The sequence below is a fragment of the Falco cherrug genome, chromosome 14 (assembly GCF_023634085.1).
Source record: "Falco cherrug isolate bFalChe1 chromosome 14, bFalChe1.pri, whole genome shotgun sequence".
NCBI lineage: Eukaryota > Metazoa > Chordata > Aves > Falconiformes > Falconidae > Falco > Falco cherrug.
In genome coordinates, this window is record NC_073710.1 from 20231214 (window position 1) to 20249128 (window position 17915).

Genomic DNA, 17915 nt, shown 5'->3' on the forward strand with positions numbered 1-17915 from the left:
GCTCAGCTGGGGCTCCGTGTTTCTCCTGGGGGAGTTGCATACCGTGACTTTGACTGCCTGGCGCAGCAACCTGTAAAGCCCCTTGGTTTCTCACAACCCACGGCGGGGCTATAATTATACCAGAATTTCCAGTCTCTTGTAAAGACCGAGAGTTTCCCACATCCACCCCAAGGGCAGAGCCATACAGGCTGGGCACAACAGGTTCGCTTTCCCCACCATGCTTGGCCTGACGCTGCCCTCCTGCCTAGTCTCAGCCCCATGAAAGGAGACTCAGCACCGTCGTTTGCTTGTGGCCAGGAAAGAGGAACTGAGGCAGTGCCGTGCGATGGAGATGCTCGTAGGCTCATCAGGAGGAACCCAAGAGATTCCCCCTTTTCCACGAGTGATGGGGTGCTGTATCCTGCCCGACGGGGATAACCCCCCTCTCCTCTCCCTTCCCCTTTCTGAACAGTCCTCCTCTTGGCCATCCCTTCATAGGGGATGGCCACCACAGCCATGAGCAGGTTGAGGGCATTAAAGGCGTCCATGGTGGGAGCTACAACCCACCACGTTGCAGGCTCATCCTGCTGTCCAGGCTGTCCCTCAGCCACTGATTTTCAGATTCATCAAAGCAAGATTCATCTGCCAGGCTTGTTCCTTCCTCTCCCAGCAATCTATTGCCTGATGTTGGGTGTAGGACCTGGGCTTGGGATGGACATTTGACAAGCCTTGGTATGGCAGATTTTCACCCTTCCCTGTTGACATTCTTCCACCAGGTTCACTGGTGAACTGATTCTTCACTGCATCAGTAATGAACCTTTCCCTCCATCCATCCTCATCTCTCACTTTCCTCCACTTTTTCAATCTCCTGCTTGGTGGTGAACACCACAGCCCACCTTCCCCATCTTCCCAACCACGAGACTTCTTCCTCCAGGCTCTCCTTGCCCTCAATGATGGTGACACCACAAGGAAACATTTCCCACTGCTTTCTTCTGCGTTGCCTTAAGTACAATCAAGCGGTCCCTTCCCTTCTCCACCTGAAAGCACGCTGCCCTAGGAGACAGAGCTGCAAGGCTTTGCCCATCTCTTCGTGGAGCAGGTCTCCTCCAGACCTCAGTGGCACCCCAGGGAAGGACAGGAGGTTGCAGGGGTGGTGAGCTCCTGAATAGGAGCAAACAGAGAAAATCCCAGACCAAGAACTTGGGTAGAAGCAGCAAAGCAAACTGGCAAATACTAAATATTTGGGATTTTTACAAAAAAGGTGTCCAGAAACTCCTCCAAAATAAAACCAGAGTAGCTTTTCTGGGGCAGAGGTGTAAAAATATTCCCCAGGTTGATCCCTCTTGCTATTTTCTAGCTGTGTTCACTGGAAAGACCAACCTGCAGATGCCTTTTGCCTTTTGTGCCCTGCGGATGTGTCCATGAGCCAGATTTATCTCTGGGGAGAAGTGGTTACTTCTCAAGAGAAATACAGAACAGAAAGATCCAGACAAGGGAATCACTTGTTTCGAACCACCGTGCTGCTTCCACATACCTCAGCTCCCCCCCCCCCCTCCCCCCCCCGCCTCCCCCTGGGGGCTGCAGCACCCAGCTGATGGGGAGCTGCTCTGCCATCACTGTGCAAAAAATGGGGAAACGCTGATTTTGATAGGAACCTTGCTGGGAGCCTCAAGAAGTTTCGGGTTCCAGGGTGGATTTGCATGGTGTTTTCCTAAGCTACAAGGCTAGGCAGGGAATGGGGCTGCTGGATGTGGGAGGAGACCAGGGTTGGAGGAAGGCATCCTTGGATTAACCAGTGGAGGTGCTGGCATGGAGAGACCAAGGTGATGTTTGGTGGCCTCTGGACATGACCTCTGCAGTGTGGCGTGGATGAGGACCTAGCGCTGGTGCACCAAGGCATATGATGTGAAGGAAATGTGTGTTTCCTTTATGGCCTCGGTGGGCAAACAGGTTGTTACTCAATTACAACTCCAGTTTCTGAGCTGAAGCTCAGCACCAAGCTAAGAGGTAGATGCAACCCTTGATCACAGCCAGCTCCAAGCACCACGTTCAGATCAGCTGGAGGCTTCCTGGTGACTGCTGTTTATGGGACATGGCTGACCCAACCCTCCAGGTGTGCTCGGCACACCTCTCCCTATCCAAACACAGCAGCCCTGCAGGTGTCTGCAGGGCACAGCTGCCTGTCACAGCGCTCAGCTTGCAGGTGAGTGCAAACAGGAAAGGTCCCATCCACACGCTTTGCTCTCCAGTGCGATGGAGACGGTCACTGCCATCTGCTCTCCTTCAGCCTCGACTTACAAGATACAGGCTAGGGCATTTTATTTAAGGCAGCTGAGCTCACGGTTTGGCTCAGCAACACCCACTCTTGCAGCAGAACACAGTGGATCTGGGAAAGCAGTGCAGGATTCACGGCAGCAGCTCCCACACCCATGCACCATCTCCAGAACTTCTTTTCTTGGCTTACCGCAGTGGAGATACAGGAGATGAATTGGGGCAAAACTCCCTTTGAATCTCATCAGAAGAAGAACCAGGAACCGCAGCACACTGGGGACTGATATTATTGAAATCTGCAGCCTGCTTGCTCCAAAATTCAAAATGATGTTATCATTGTGGTTCTGTTAAATATCCAGCACAAGTAAGGAAGCTTTACATAAGCCATGTGAATTATACTCGCAGGGAGAGCTGGAGCAACTCTCCTGAACACCCAGATCCTGTCACACATTTGGAAGGGGGGGGGGGGGGGGCGGGGAAGAAGTAAAAGGAATGTTTCTCCAGCTTGGAGTATTTTTTCAATTGCCACATTACAAACACCTCTTTGTGCAACAGCCTGAGATGCCCTTTTGCTTCTTCTCATTTTCATGAGCATTTTATGGTGGCATCAAAGTTCTTCCACCTTACTCTTCCGAAGAACAGCAGAGGCCCAGGTTACCTGGTGTCTGGGTGGGTTGTGACCTGCACAAAAAGCAATCTGACTGCATCTCGTGGTTCCAGCCACTTCAGTGCATCAGGGTGTTTGCGTTATTTCAAGCAAATCGCATGCACTGAAAATAGGCTCAGAGCAGGACACAACATCTAGGCACATGCAAACTCCGGGGGAAGGGAGGGGATTTCAGCCTGGACCTCAGCTTCACAGATTTCGGCTCATAATAAACCCAAATGTCTGAGAAAATAAGTATCACTGCATTTCTTCTCGTCCCTGTGTATTTTTGCAGCTGTGACTTGGGTGGAGCCTGTTTTCCTGACCTTGTATCTGGGTGTTACGACAAAGGCTTGCAGGAGGAAGAGGTCATCTGTCAAAAATGCATTCAGAAGAATAAGTGGCTGTCATGCTTGCTCGAGTTTGGGATCTCTTTTCCTCTGCGTGAGACCTTTCTGCAGCCAAGTCTAGCCGGAGGAAATCGGCAGGCTGACTGCCTCTCCAGGCTCAGATCCTGCAACTTCAGTCTGCACACCCTCAGCTCTTCCCACTGCCTCTTCTCCCATCTCCTTGGCCAGCCCTGACGGAGCTGAGATGCCTGGAGCTGATGAGGTGCCTTCAGACCATCTCTCCCCTCCCATCACCTGCACAGGTCTGACTTCATGAGAGCTGTGGTTTGACATGAGTCAAGTCCCACCAGCCACGCTGGGTGACCATCCAAAGCAACATGAAGTGCCACATAATGCCAGTTAGGGCACTGAGCAGTCCCACAGCAGTGCAAGTCCTTTGAGGTTCTCCAAAGACAACAGAAACACAAAAGGTGGTGGTTTGTTGTTTGATGTTGGGGTGTCCTGCCTGTCTTCCTTCACAAGGCATCACTGAGGTGTCCTTGGTGATAAGACCATCCAAGGAGGTACAAACCCCTTGGAGAGGGAGGTATGAGTGGCCTTTCTGAGGGCAGGGAGGAGATGTCCAGCTGCTGGTGACCATGCAAAGGAGGGTGCTTCCCATATTACAACACGCTCGCGGGAAGAGCCCAGAGATGCTCGTCGTGGACAGGCTGCTGTGCTGAAATGGGGCATTGAGCAATCAAACCAGTTGGAAATCCTGGTGTCTAGAAATAAAAAGTGACTGTTTGTTTTCTAACGCCTATAGGGGCCAGCGGGGGCCCAGGCCAAGCAGCAGCAGGTTGGAGGAAGCAGCTGTAGCTGGTTTATGTTGTATTCCTGAGCAGTTCAACTGTGAGCTGAGACCTGCAATTGAATTGTGGTTGTCTCTGCGCAGAGCACTTGGCCTCCAGAGCTGGATGGAGATGCCTGCAGAGCTTATGCTCTTCCTCCAGGTTGAGATGGGCTAAATCTCAGGAGTTTTAGCTGGAGCAGACCTCACCTTCTCCCCAGTCCAGCAAGCCTGTTCTCCATGCAGGAGATTTGTCACCAGGTAACTCCTCACACTGTATTTTAAGCATGTAGAAGGGATGGTTGTCCACATAGACACTGAATTCTGCTCCTGAAGCCTCATGCAGTGCTCCTTTTTGCATTTGTTGAAGGGCATGTCATGGGAAACTACTGAAACACATTATGAACAAGACTGATAACGCCACAGGATATAACCAGGGTCATTTTCTCCCAAAGCAAATGCTTCCCAGCAGCACAGCTGCCTTCCAGCCATGACAAATCTCAGAAGTAAGGTTGGCTTTGAACCCAAATAACACCCCAAGTCAGTGAGCAGAACACCAGGTGCAGGCTGCAGTCTATATCAAGTCCTCTGCAGCACCCAGAAATCAAAGTGTACACCATGAAGTAGAGGTCTTTGTGTTGGAAGACCTTAGAGAAGGGGTTGATAGAAAATTACCCAACATTGCCTGCCCTGGTCCACCCTTCTCTGCTGGCTGATAGGAGGACTGGATGAGCACATTTCCCCTTCCCAAACATGCTTGAGGAGAACTGTGTATCTCCTGCAAGTAACGGTCAGTTTTCCCTGTGGAAATCAAGCTCCTCTCTCCTTCCCTTGTGAAACTTTTGCTCTGCCCTTCTGCTCCTGAAGGCAGTTTAGCATGGGCATCTCCCAGAAAGTACCTTCCTGTGTCCACAGGGATTGCAGCCCTCTCCAGAGGGAGCAGCAGGACCTGGACCTGGGTTGGCCTTCCCAGGAAGCAAGGCAGTATCTCCACGTCAGGCAGGAGTTTGATGGTGTCGCTGCTCCAACTCAAACACATGCCCAAAGTGTAGGAAACCACATTTGGACAAGCAGCAAGCATTTTGGGGAGGACAGCCTTTGGGCTCCTCATCCATGCTACCCACAATCCTGCTACACTAGCGAGGATCGTTCAGTGGAGAGGATGCAGCTTGTGCCACAGACGCTGTATGCAGTGGGTACCGTGCCCCCAGGATTTGGGGGTGGGACCCTCAGCTGAAGACACAAGTCACTGTTCGGACTTGCCAACAGAGAAGCCATTGATGAAGAAGAGCCAACACCAGGCACTGAGGTTTCACTTCAGTGAGGCGATAGAGAAGAACCCAAGTGAACAGAAACCAATGAAAGTATTTGAGTCCCTGGTTGCCCCAAACCACTAAGACTCGGCACAGCTGCACCAAGGAGCTCACCAGAGCTGCCGGGGTCAGGCAAGGTGCAGAGATGGGTGTCCCGGGATACAGGCACTGCCTCTGCGCCAGGATGCTCTGGGACACCACTGGCACCAGCTCCCAGCCAGGATGATGGGGGCAGCAGTGCCATGCCTGCCTGGCCGAGAGGCTTGCAAGAGAAGTACAAGCTGTGCAGAAATTCCTCCCGACTTTTACAAAGGCCACCATGAGTCTTGGCCAGAGCATCCCTTTGTGCAATCTGGCACAGTTACCTCATAACCTGCTCTGGTCTGCCAGAGCATCTAGCCCTTCGTGAGCGAGCATCAGCCTCAGAGGCTTCCCTCGTGTTGGATTTTGCGATGGGGAAATTGGCTTGGGCCAGGCATCGAGCGCAAGCCCAACACTACTGCAAGTCCTACCTGAGCCCGGAGCAAAAGCAGGGGACCCCTGCCCGCAGTCATGCACCCCAGCACATTATCCTTCTTGCATCCCACCTCTGCTACATGATGCTGCCACCCAGTTTCCTTCCCAGTCCCTCCACGCCCACCCACCAATTGTCTCTTCTTGGACATGGCTTAGAAGCTGTTTGGGATGGGAGCCATGCTGCTGGACTTGCGGAGCAAGGCATAGTACAGTCCCAAACCAAGCTCTGGGCTCCAAGACACAATGGTAGCACTAGAAGTGTACAGTGCACCTGGGTCCAACAAAAGGTACCACTGCTCCCCACCGCTCTTCCGCGGTCTTGAGGTGGAAATTGAAAGAGCCCTGAATACGTAACAGGTGGCTCCAGGCGAGCACAAGATGATGGTTTCTGAGGAAGGACTTGCACCAGCACATCTGGGGAAACCGCAAGTGGTGTTTACGGTGTCCCAGCCTACAGCCCATCTTATGTTTCACAAGTGGGCACGTGTTATTCCAGCACAGACCACAGTGGGTGCCTTACACCCACCTCCCCCCCACCAGGCACCTCACCCACAGGGAGTGAGTCTTCCTCATGCTCCAAGGGAGCACCAATGACTGGAACAGGATTAAACCCTATGGGGGACACCATGATGGTCCTCAGCAGAAGCAGGCAAAGGCTGGGGGTGAACGCTGGTGATGCACCCACAAGGCACCATCCCTACCTCCATGTGACCAAGCATCCCTGAAGAGCTTACAGGAGTTGGGGACTTCATTGCACTTAGGATCCTGATGCAACCTCAAAAACCTCAGTCTACAGCCACCTCTGCTCAAACCACAGCCACGTGCTTTGATGCCTGCAAAGGACATGCAGAAGGGCGCAGGCAGGACAAGTATCCCGCCAACACGGTTGGGGCACAGAGCACAGCCATAGAGTGGACGCTCACAGCTTAAACAGCTCGGAATGCAGGGCCTCCCTTAATCCCAACATATAACCACAAAGTTTCAGCTGGGTCTCCCACCTCAGAGCACCTTTTGGGTGCTGGAAGTTGCATGTTTGCTGTGCACCTACTGCTCTTTGGGACAAAGGCTGTAACTGCTTACCCTGGAGGGACGCGGGGGGCAGCTCCAAGTCCCACAAGAGCTGGACACTTAATTTCTTTAGGGAAGCTTCCTTGGAAAGGCAGAGTTGCTCACACCAAAACAGCTAGTAATCCTGCAGACAGAACAACCTCCTGGCAGAAGGGAGCTGCCGTCAACTCACCCCAGCTCAGGGCCTCACATCTTAACTGTGCCCTGACTGCACTCATGCTTGGGAAGGTCTCATCATTACCAGAAAAAGGCAGAGCCACAAAAAAAAAAAAAAAAAAAAAAAGGTTGATCTGCTTTGATACCCCTGCAGGGAGGACAGCTTTGCACCCACCTCCTAGGGAGACTCGGCCTTCAGCTGCCTGGATCTCCAGGCATCCCCTTCGTAAGTACCTACATCCTCTGGTACTTTGGGTACCACAGACACCCCGTGAAGACTGGTGCCTCCCTGCCTGCACCCCTTGGCAAGGCTGAGCCAGAGCACAGCCTGCTGCAGGGAAGAAGATGGGAGTTAATGTTCACTCTTCACAGGGGGCAAGGTGAACAAATCAATCACGGCCCTCACACACTTCCACAGCCTCTGAGGTGCTGTCCCAAACACAAACTCAAAGTGAAGGCAGGTGAGGGTGCAGATGCTCAGCCTCCCCTGCTGCAATATTGACCTCATTTGACCAAGGCAGATGCTCCTTTTTTCGTCCTGGTTCTCCCCAACACCACCCACCCCCACGAGAAAGCTGGATAGCAAAGCCAGTGGGGAAATGCTCCACCAGGCAATAATGGGAGAAGGGCAAGAGTATGCCTTTGAGCAGGGCCTTAAATAACTGCCCCCCATCCCATGACCTTGGAGCATCACAGCCCAGGTCAGAGAGCTAAAGGCACCCAGGTCAGCGCTGTGGCAGATGAGCAGGGCTCCCTGGAATGAAGGCTCTACAAGTGATGCCCTTTTCCTCCCTCCATTGCATTACAGCATTTTGGCTCACTCCTGCCCTGCCTCAGAGATGAAGCCAGGCAGTTAACAGAGCAGGAGAGAGGTGACAGCAGAGGCTTAACACAGAACCACCCACCACAAGGAAGATCAGGGCAGGAGCAATTCAGAGATGCCTGGCTCTCCCCAGCTCACTGCAACCAAAACCCACATTGCAAGAGAAATACAAAATATAGCATTTTAATTGCAGGAAGATAAAAAATTACCAAAAAAATTAATAAACCTCAGGCATAAAATAAATAGGCAGCTTAGTAGCACACAGAGATTTGTGGTCCTGGTTTGCATCAGCTGCAAGGCATAAACCCCATGCCCAAGCAGCACCCCAGTGCTGCGTGCACACACAAAGCATATTAATGAGGATTTACACATGGATGCCACTGCCTGGTCACGCTTGGGCAAGATCAACACATGCGTTTAGAAGGGTGAAGCCAAACTATTCACTGTGCTACAATCTTTAATTTTAAAGATATATTTATATAAACTCTGTCTCTGGTTAGGAAAAATTAAGATTCCTACATCCTTATAGTCAATATTTATACATATCATCTCTGCATTGGTTTCCAAATCTCAAAATACTTTATTACAGATAAACACATAAACCTCCTAGCAAAAATAAAGAGGAATTTGAGAGAGTATGCCTTCCAAGGAGAACTTTATCTTCCAGCAGCAGGACTCTGGCAGGAAAGTCAATTTTTGGAAAGAATTTCCTACATTTGAACATTTTAAGGCTTTTCCAAGAGTCACCTCCTACCAAATTGCTATTCTCAGCAAGGTCCAAGTTGCAGGCTGCTGAGGCAGGTCATTACAGCTATTTATTTTTGATTCTGCTTGACTGGCCATTAACACAGGCAACACAAAGCAAAGCCAGCCCTGACCTTCCCACACAGCTCAGATGCTCCCTCCTCCCCCTGCCATTAGCAACAGACAACAGTACTGGGACCACCCTGCTTGGTACAAAATGTCATTTTTATCAGTGAAGTGTTTGCACTGTGGATGCTGAGCATCCAACCTACTTTCTATTCACAATTTTTACTGCTGTATTTACACATACTCTGGACCACAAACAGCAAAGAACAAAACCCATCTTTCCAAAAGGGGCATTTAGGCACTAACGGGACCAAACTGGGTCTAGATCAACCCAAACCACCACACTATGTCTGCACAGAGGGAGGCTCAGACAGCAATCTGTTGGTTTTCTCTGAAGAGCGGCCGCTGATGCGTTGCACAGATCTCCTGGAAGATCCTGTACACCTGGTCATGCTGTGTCTCATCAGCTATGGGGAGCATGGGGCTGCTGCTGCAGGTCTTGCCAGCCTCCTCCACCACCTGCCTGACACACAGCTGCTCCACCTACATGAAAAGAGAAGTCATGAAGACACTGAATGAACAGGAACCTCCTTGGGAATCTCCCACTGCTGCCATCCACACCCACCAGCCCAGGCATCAGGGCATGGGGTGGGAGACATAGCAGAGCAGCTGGGTCCAGACCCAGGTGGCCAGGTCCAGCCAGCCCAACAGGTCCAAATCCACATGCCACCTTGCCACAAGCAACTCTAGGAGCTCTTGTGACTACTTCTTTTCTCCTTCTCCCAGCAGAGCTACAGGGAGGTGAGGTCAGGCTGGGGGACATCCCAGCACACGCAGAGTGATCGCCAAGGCAAGAAGAGGTGACCAGGTCAGAGTTGTGCAGGGAGGCACAGAACTTGTAAAATCCCCTCCAGGACCTCACAGACTTGGTGGGTCTCTGCTTGCACAAGGGTGGATGCAACACACTCCCTGTGCTCTCCATGCCATGCCCCTGCTGCCTTGCTGGCCCACGGAGGTCCACGAGGTGCAGGCTCCAGGAACACCTTATGCACTCCCCCAAGGCTCTGAGACTCCAGAATTCCTTTGGCTTCTCCAGGGAAAAGTTTCTGGCCAGAGCCATGGGGACTGCCCCTCTCATCCCATGCCCTCCTTCACAGTCCTGAAGGTTTCCCCAACCCCACTGCTGTCCACCACGGTTTTTCACCACATTTGTTGGCTGTTCAGCTTGAGGCTGTCCCTTAACTATCTCAGGGATTTATTCCCCCATTTCTCCCAGGGGAGGGCAGAGGTCCCAGTGCCAAGAGGCAGAACGGGAAGAGAACAGATTTCCCACCAATTTAGAAAAACTTTTGCCATTTGGGAGCTTTGTTCACAAGCACGATCCACCCAGATCAAGGAGTCTGACAAGCGATAGCCCAAGCACCCCTTGGAGGCTGCAGATAAGCCAGTACTCATGCCACACCTGCCACCGCACCAGGTCAGGCCCCCAAATGACCTGCAGCTCTGGGGCTTGAAGCTAGAGGTCTACTTGTAAAGGTTGGGGGCGGGGGGGGGGGGGTGGCGGGCAGGGAAGGCAATATGGTCCAGAGAAGGTGGGAAATTCAGCAGCAGAGCTCCAAAGGGCAGCCCTCCGTACCTGGACAAGGATGAGCTTACACCGCAGCGGCACTGCATCCGGGAACTCCTCTCCGAAGCACAGTATGACTCTGCTGTCTGGGAAGCGGCCCTGGTTGTTGTAGTACTGCTGCAGCTCTACAAGGAGAGGGGAACAGTTGGAAGGTGCATGCCACCAGCTGCCAGCCTTTGCTACACAGCTTTGGGATGAAGCACCCTGCCATGGAAGAAAGCTCTGGGCTCAGGAGAAGCCAGCTTTGCTGTGCAGAGCCTCCAACTGGGAGGCATTTGCTAAGTGACACATAACATCAGGTTACTCCTTCCTACATCTGGTAGGATCAGCTACTCATCCAGAGCACTTGAGTAACCCAGCAGGGACGGGCAGTGATGACTCCAAAGAGGGCTCTACCCTTTCAGTCTCACCAAGTGGATGAGGAGAAAGACAGGAATGCTTCTACAAACCTTTGAAGAATAAGTCTGTGTCAAATATCTTCACCACCTCATCCCGGTCCAGTTTGTTGGGCCTGTCCTTGTAGATCATGGTGTTCCCACTCCAGAAGACCCTGCCCTGGCACAGCCTCTTGATGAAGATGCCCTCCTTGCTGCTGTGCAGCAGGACACCCCTCTCCAGGTGCCCAAAGAGCTTCTTGGTGATCTGCTTCTGGCGGTCATTCTGAATGGCATCAGCTGAGGGGAACCGTACATGCTCCAAGGCATCTGGGGCGTAGAGCTTCTCTCCGTGGCTGGAGGGCTGGCTGAGCGAGATGCGGCAGCCCTCGGTGCACGAGGTGGTGATGTGGCCCACCAGCCTCCCGCCGTAGTAGAAGCTGATCACCATCTGGGAGTAACCTGGGAGATGATGGGCATATACATCACCCATCAGGAGGGGACAAATCCTGCCTGCTCTTCACTGCAGTGCCCAAACCCCATGAGAGCAGCAAAATTTCCTGGGAGCAAGTTTCACTTGACGAAGGAGCCCTGCTTGCTAGAGGACATCTCCTCCAGCACTCAGCCTGGTAGCAGCGCTGATCAGCAAGCGAGAGCTCCCAATACTGAACCCCTTCCTCCCACCTTTGCTCCACAGAGGTGGAGCAGATCTCCCTACACCAAAGGCACAGCTGACTCCAGCATCCCAGGGCAGCCCCCCATGCCAGGGCCATGGCCACAGGACTCCAGGCAGGATGCATCCCTGCTCAGCATGCAAACCCTGTGGATACTCAGGGGGATGCAGCACCACCCAAATGCAGAACAAAGCCTCCTACCAAGGCAGGGAGCAGCATCACAGCCACCTTCTGCCACTGCACACACAAGGTCACACCCCAGAGAGGCATTTGATGGCCCCAGCCCACAGCCAAGCAGGGAAGCTGCCTTACCCGAACGATGCTGCTCATAGCTGGAGTATCCGTTCATCAGGGGCAATGCTGTGAGTGGAAAGAAAGCAGAGCTGAGCCTATGTGCCCAGCTCCCAAATCCCAATCCCCACCCCCCACTTCACTACCCCCTGGTTCTCTGTCCCAGGCACATCAGGCTGGGATCTAATCTTGTGCAAGGTACACCGTTGGGTGCCTAGTACCAAGCTCAGTGTTCATAATTAATACTTTAAGCACCCTTAATTAGGAAGACAGAACACAACTGTTTTCCATTATGCATCATAGAATCATTTAGGTTGGAAAAGACCTTTAAGATCAAGTCCAACCATCATCATGGCACAAGAAGTTTTTCTGCCTCAGACAGAAGTCTTAGTCCCATCAAACACCACAGTCAGCTACTTACCTGGGCTGGGCTGCTGCACCCACCAGTCAGGTATTGGGGGGTTTCTGCAAGTCTCCTGGGGGGGCGAGGGGCTTCTCTTGATGATGCCCAGGTATTCATCTACACAGGGAGGCTGTGCGAGACCAGACACTGAGATCAGAACAGGTTTGATGCCTTGGGCAGCCGCTGTCCTGCACCAAGACACCTGCAGCACTCAGAGGGTCCAAACAGATTGCCAGCGGGATGACAGGTGGGTTTTTTTCTATTGTTAGAAAGATCAAATTTGGCATTCCCCAGGCCATACACTCAAATAATACCAAATAACTAAGCAGAAGCAGCCCGATGGAACATAGCCGAGAACGGGAACAGGGCTGTGAAACAGCTTCTGTCTCCCAGCAAAAGTCTCACCCACCCAGATGCAAATTGAGTGCATTAGCCATTCATCCCAGCCACCTCCCAGCACTGGCTCACATAAATGAGCGGCAAAACTCAGCACTGCTCACCAGGCTGATCCCCAGAGCTTTGCAGATTGAATTTTAGGAAGGCAAAACTTTATCAGGCAACTTGATGCCATCAGTCCACCTCCGGCCAAGGTGACCTGCAGCCACAGTGAGGGCTTACCTCTTTAATGAGGTCATCTATGGCAGAGGAACTGCAGTCCATCTCCGTGACTTCATTCAGGCTGTTCCCATTGGCAACGCCGGCTTTGCCTGGAAAGAGAGGTTGGGATGCAGTGAGGAACACACACACCCCAGCCACAGCTCACCTCACCACTGGGTTTAGGAAAGCCTTCACCCCATGACAGTTATGAAACTGAGAACCCCAGCACAGCAGAGCCACATAACAGCACCTCCGGGAGGCTCACAGCCCCCTCCAGCTCCACCCAGAGCTGCTTTTTGGGACCAAAACCAGTTTACAACCCATTGGCCCAGTGCATGGTGACCAGCAACAAGGCTGATCAAATATCTGGCTGGTAGCAGAGACAGAGCTAGAGCAGAGGATAGAGTTGGGGTTTTTTCTGAGCACCCCAGAGACCAGGGCTGCTGCTGCTTCTCTTTTTTCCACCAGCCACCCCAAGCACAGTCATGCTGTCGGTGGGAACCTGCAGTGCCATTTGCATAGCAGCAAGCCCCTCCGTGTGAATGTGGCTGGAGGAGACCAAGATGCTAAAGGCAGATTTCCTGACAGTAAGATTATTTTTTTCACAAGTTTTTTACTTTTTTAAAAAGGAAAAAGCACACATACTCCTAACCACAAATAGAGATATACTTAGCACAACCTGCACCACACCGGACATCACAGCAGCAACTGCTCTCTGTGAAATTGCTGCCACTCTAATCACTACTGGCAAGAAAGAAGGGATTTATTGCAGCTCCCTGCCACACACCCAGGGCAGGCATTAGGAAGACAAGGGGCTGGGGCTCAAGCAAACACACACACCCACAAGGGGGGGAAGAATTTTGGATCTGCCCCTACAACATCCTTACAGGATGGATGCTTACACAATGCCAGAGTTATCCCCTATTTACTAAGCAACTGTTAAGAGGGCAGAAAAAAAGCCTGTCCTTCCTCCTCCCCTCCCTGCCAGCACAGGGACACTGGGGACATCATTTGCAAAGCTGGACAAGCAAAGCCTCACAGCACAAGACTGGCCAGGAAGCTCCGCTCAGATGTAGGTCAGCAGCGCAAGTCTATGGTTACCCAAGGGACTGACCCACACCAGGGGTCAGCCTGCTATCAGGGCACTTACATTTCTGTTCCTCCTCTGGCACAATCCTGTAGACCTTGTAGGGCTCAGAGATGTCCAGCTGGGACCTGTCTGTCACCTCCTCAAAATCAGGACTCTTGTTCAAAGCACAGCGCAGCCGTGTCTTCCACGTGGCCGGCTCCGCTTTGTCACCCTCTTTGAACTTGCCTTTGAAAACAGCCCAGGCCTAGAACAAAATTAAAAAAAAAAAAATCACCTCCACATGAGCTCTGCAAACCCTCTCAGCCCCAGGGGCAAAGGAGCTGGGGCTGCAGAGAACATTTGGCATCTTGCTCCCCCCACCTCTCTGCCCTCTGCACCCTGTCAACCATCCCCTGCGTATGTGCTGTTTTGCTCCTAGACTGCAGACACATGCACAGCCACCGCACACAGGGACAGGGATTTGGGTGTAGCAGCAGCACCTGCCCCAGCGATGCACCCAGGTGCAGGAAGGGCTGCAGCACCTAGGTTTTAAAAAGCAGAAGTCAAGATTATAATACATGGCTTCACTCCTGCACCAACAGGTTAAGAGCTGCTGGGGATGGGAGGAATCACTACTGAAGCAACGGTGTTACCAATGACCTGGCAACGACTCAAAAAAATGAAAATAAACCTATTTTTCAGCTCCTGACTAATAAAGGAAAGCTGGTTTCTTTTTAAGATCAGAACCTCATTTGTGCTTTTGGTGGGAGAATACATTTTACCACTGAATGGAGACACTATTTTATAGATATTCATATATTTTCAGATGGCTGAATTTAGTGCCATCCTCACATATCAGTGCTCCTGAGCCAGCTGCTAACCAGTTGTCACTGCCCTGAAAGCAAACTCACTCACCAGGACAAATATTTGGAAGTGGGGGCAGAGGGAAGGGAATTCCTGGGGAAGAGCCTGACCTTTCTGGTTCAGGATGGAATTTTCCACTTTTTCCCCAAAACTGGAAATCCCCCACCCCCTTCAGTGAAATCCAAAACTTCCTTCCCTCCTGCAAAGTCTTTTTGGTTCTTTGCTAAATCCAGCCTCTTATCAAGAACAGTCTGATAAGAAGTTGAGAGCAGCTCAAAAGGAACACATCCAGCTCCTTCTCATGTCAGACCAGGATTCAAATACGCTGAAAACTAACCTAAAACCGGTACCAACATTTGGCATAAAGGAACAAATACCCTCAGAAGAGCCCGAGAGGCCGATTTGCAGGAGATGCTTCAGTGTGCAGAGTTGGAGATGCAAAGCCCACAGACAGCACAGACATCTCCCGCCAGCAGGACTGTCAGCATGGTAAAACACAGCATCACAGAGCCCAGGAACCATCAAGAAGAGACATTAGTATCTGTCCCTACCTTGAAAATAGAAGCATCCACCTCCTGGTTGTAATCCTGCTTCCCAGCATGTTTCCATGGGATGCGGAACATTGTTTTCTCCTCATTCTCCCAGATGAGCCCAGGGTACAGCTCACTGTCAATCTGCTCAATCAGCCACTGCCGGAGCCGCCGCCCGCCGTTGCGGTCACACATCCTGGATGGAGCAAGAGGTCCAAGTCCCATTAGCTCCCCCAGCACCATCCCAGCACAACTGGGGTACAATGGATTGTGCTGTGCCCTGGTTTGCCACGCACACAGCCAGCAGTGGCACCACCTGCAGAGACAAGTTTTGGCAGCTCTGCAAATGTGCCAACATCTGTATGTTAAAATAACCCCCTGCTTCTTTTAGAATGAAAAAAAATCAGGCAATTTCATCTGAACTACTGCAAGTTCTTCCCCCAGCTCTATCAAAGCTCTGCTCATAGAAACAGGCTGACTTGGTGTGCTGCTTACTCCCTTTTTTGCTGCAGGATAAGTCACATCGGAAGCAGAGAGACAGGAAATAAAGCTCCTGGTTGTGCTGTCACCTGAGCAAGTGACACCAGACAGGTCATCCCTGACCAGACACCCATTAGGATCCGTGGGAGCCAGATGCCCCAGCTGGTTTTGGCCCAAGGCTCAGCCCCGGAGGAGACAGCAGCCCCTCTCACCAGGCACTGCCTAGCCCAGGGAGCAGGTGTCAGTTCAGGGCAGCACCCAGCATCCCCGCAGGATAGGGCCGCACAACCAGCCCTCCTGAACAGATGTCAGGACAGAGCAAGGTAAAGTCTAGCCACCCTTCCTGGGGACAGCAGGTCATGTTTAGCCAGAACTACAAGGTGATTTCATGGAGGACCCATGAGAGAGCTTCGGCCTCCTGGAGGCCAGATGCCAGGCTCAACCCTTGCAGCATCCCCCGGCAGCTCCACTCCCAGGGACTTCAGGAGTTGGTGGCCTGGCAGAAGTGAGCAGCAGCCCCAGGATCAGCCCTCCGGGCCTTTTGGGCTCATGGCTCTCCTCCAAATTTTACAGGACTGCCTCTCCCTCATTCTGCTTTTTTATTTACTGTCCCCAGACCTCTGGCTTTAGGCCATGCCTGGGGAAGAAAACAAGGATGCTCCCAACACAGCCAGAGACCTGGCAGTCCTTGCTGTCACAGGCTCACACCAGCTCAGTGCCACCAACTTCTGTCCCTTCTCTGTTGCTGTGCAGTAGGGCACACTGACTCCCCGGCCACCCGCAGCACAGCCTCCGGCCTTCGGACGGCGGTAGCCACCACCGCCAGCCAAAGCGATGCCAAGGGCACAGCTGCACATCCCAGTTGCCCCTCCAGAGCAGGATGCCACAGCCCACCCCCGGAGGGACAGGGCACACCCAGCCTCTGCTGGCTTGCACCAGTCACACCAAGATGAAGAACCTCAGAGAGGCTCGCTGAAATGGGCCTCCCTCCTAACCCAGCCCATTTTCTAGAAGGCTTGTCCCCTCCCCACCGCTGCCAGAGGCCAGGGCTCCGTCCCACCTCCAGGCAGGGCTAAGCAGCCCCTCCAGCTGACAGCACGATGCAGCACAGGGCCAAGGAGCCCTCGCCACACAGCCAGCTACGCCCTGACCCTGCACCAGGAAGGACAAGAGGGCAGAGCCCCGGGCCGGCCGAGGCAGCACCGCCCCATCACCATACAGGCCGTGCCGTACCCTCCCCACCCCAGCTCCGAGCCGCCACCGAGCCGAGCCGAGCCCACCCCGGGCTACGGCCCGCGGCAAGGCGCGCAGCAGCCCCCGCGACGCCAGCCCCGCTCAGCATGAAGCGGGCTCAGCCCTCTCGCCCCCGCAACGCACGGGGCCGTGGGTCCCGGGGTGAGCTCGTCCCGCTCCCACGTCCCCCAGGTCACGCACCGCCAGAGACAGCACATCCCCTACCTGCCCTCCGCGCCGCCACTCGCGCCGCCCTCCGCGCTCCGCCCTTTATAGAGGGCCCGGGGGCGGGTCCTCTACTGTCCTCCTCCCCCATACCCGTCGCGCCCAATGGGGAGCCGTCTTAATCTCTGGCTGCCCAATGGAGAGTCGCCCAGTGGGGCGCGCGCGCCCAGCAGCGCTTTCTCTGAAGCTCGAGCCTTTCCGGGAAATCAGCTGGTGCGGAGTAAGCGGAGCGTGGGGCGGAGCGTGGGGCGGGGCGTGGGGCGGGACGGGGGGCGGGGCGTGGGGCGTGGGGCGGGGCGTGGGGCGTGTCTGCCCTGTTCCAGCGCACCGGGTGATGCCCCATGTCCCTCTGTTCCCGTGTCCCGGCTCTCGTGTCCCTCTGTCCCGTCCGTCTGCAGCCCCAGGTGCCCTCTCGGGCCATCCCCGGGCTGAGCTCAGCCTCCCCATGATCGGGCCATCCCCAGATGAGTCTCCCCAGTCCCATATCGATCCATGCCCAGTCCCAGACCAGTCTCCCCAGTCCAACACCAGTCTTTCCATTATTCCCTGATCAGTTCATCCCCAGTTGGAGATCGGTCCCTCCCCGGTCCCAGATCAGTCCATCGCCTGTCCCAGACCAATCTCCCCCGTCCCAGATAGGTTCATCTCACATCCCAGATCAGTTCATCCCACATCCCCCCAGACCAGCCCATCCCCAGTCCCAGACCAGTTTCCCCAGTCCTAGACCAGTCCATCCCCATGCAGCTCCCAGTTCCCTCCCAGACCAGCCACAGGTCCCAGATCAGTC

The 17915-nt window shown here is 53.4% G+C and overlaps 1 protein-coding gene across 1 annotated transcript; it reads right to left on the reverse strand.

Annotated features, from left to right (window-relative positions):
- Positions 1-8118: 8118 nt before the first annotated feature.
- On the reverse strand, positions 8119-17151 carry IRF8 (interferon regulatory factor 8). The gene is made up of 9 exons (XM_005432370.4): positions 17129-17151; positions 15212-15386; positions 13878-14061; positions 12749-12837; positions 12149-12260; positions 11749-11796; positions 10838-11224; positions 10398-10513; positions 8119-9304 (listed from the first exon to the last, which is right to left on the reverse strand). Exons 2-9 carry the CDS (start codon positions 15383-15385, stop codon positions 9128-9130), a joined length of 1287 nt encoding a protein of 428 aa, XP_005432427.3. The 5' UTR covers position 15386; positions 17129-17151; the 3' UTR covers positions 8119-9127.
- Between the last annotated feature and the right edge of the window lie 764 nt (positions 17152-17915).

Excerpts from the sequence above, each read along its gene's own strand:
- IRF8 (XM_005432370.4), bottom strand. The coding sequence starts at position 15,385 with ATGTGTGACCGCAACGGCGGGCGGCGGCTCCGGCAGTGGCTGATTGAG. Across the intron at positions 14,062-15,211 it reads TGGATGCTTCTATTTTCAAG|GCCTGGGCTGTTTTCAAAGG; the intron begins GTAGGGACAGAT and ends ATTTTGTTCTAG. Across the intron at positions 10,514-10,837 it reads CACAGACTTATTCTTCAAAG|AGCTGCAGCAGTACTACAAC; the intron begins GTTTGTAGAAGC and ends CTCTCCTTGTAG.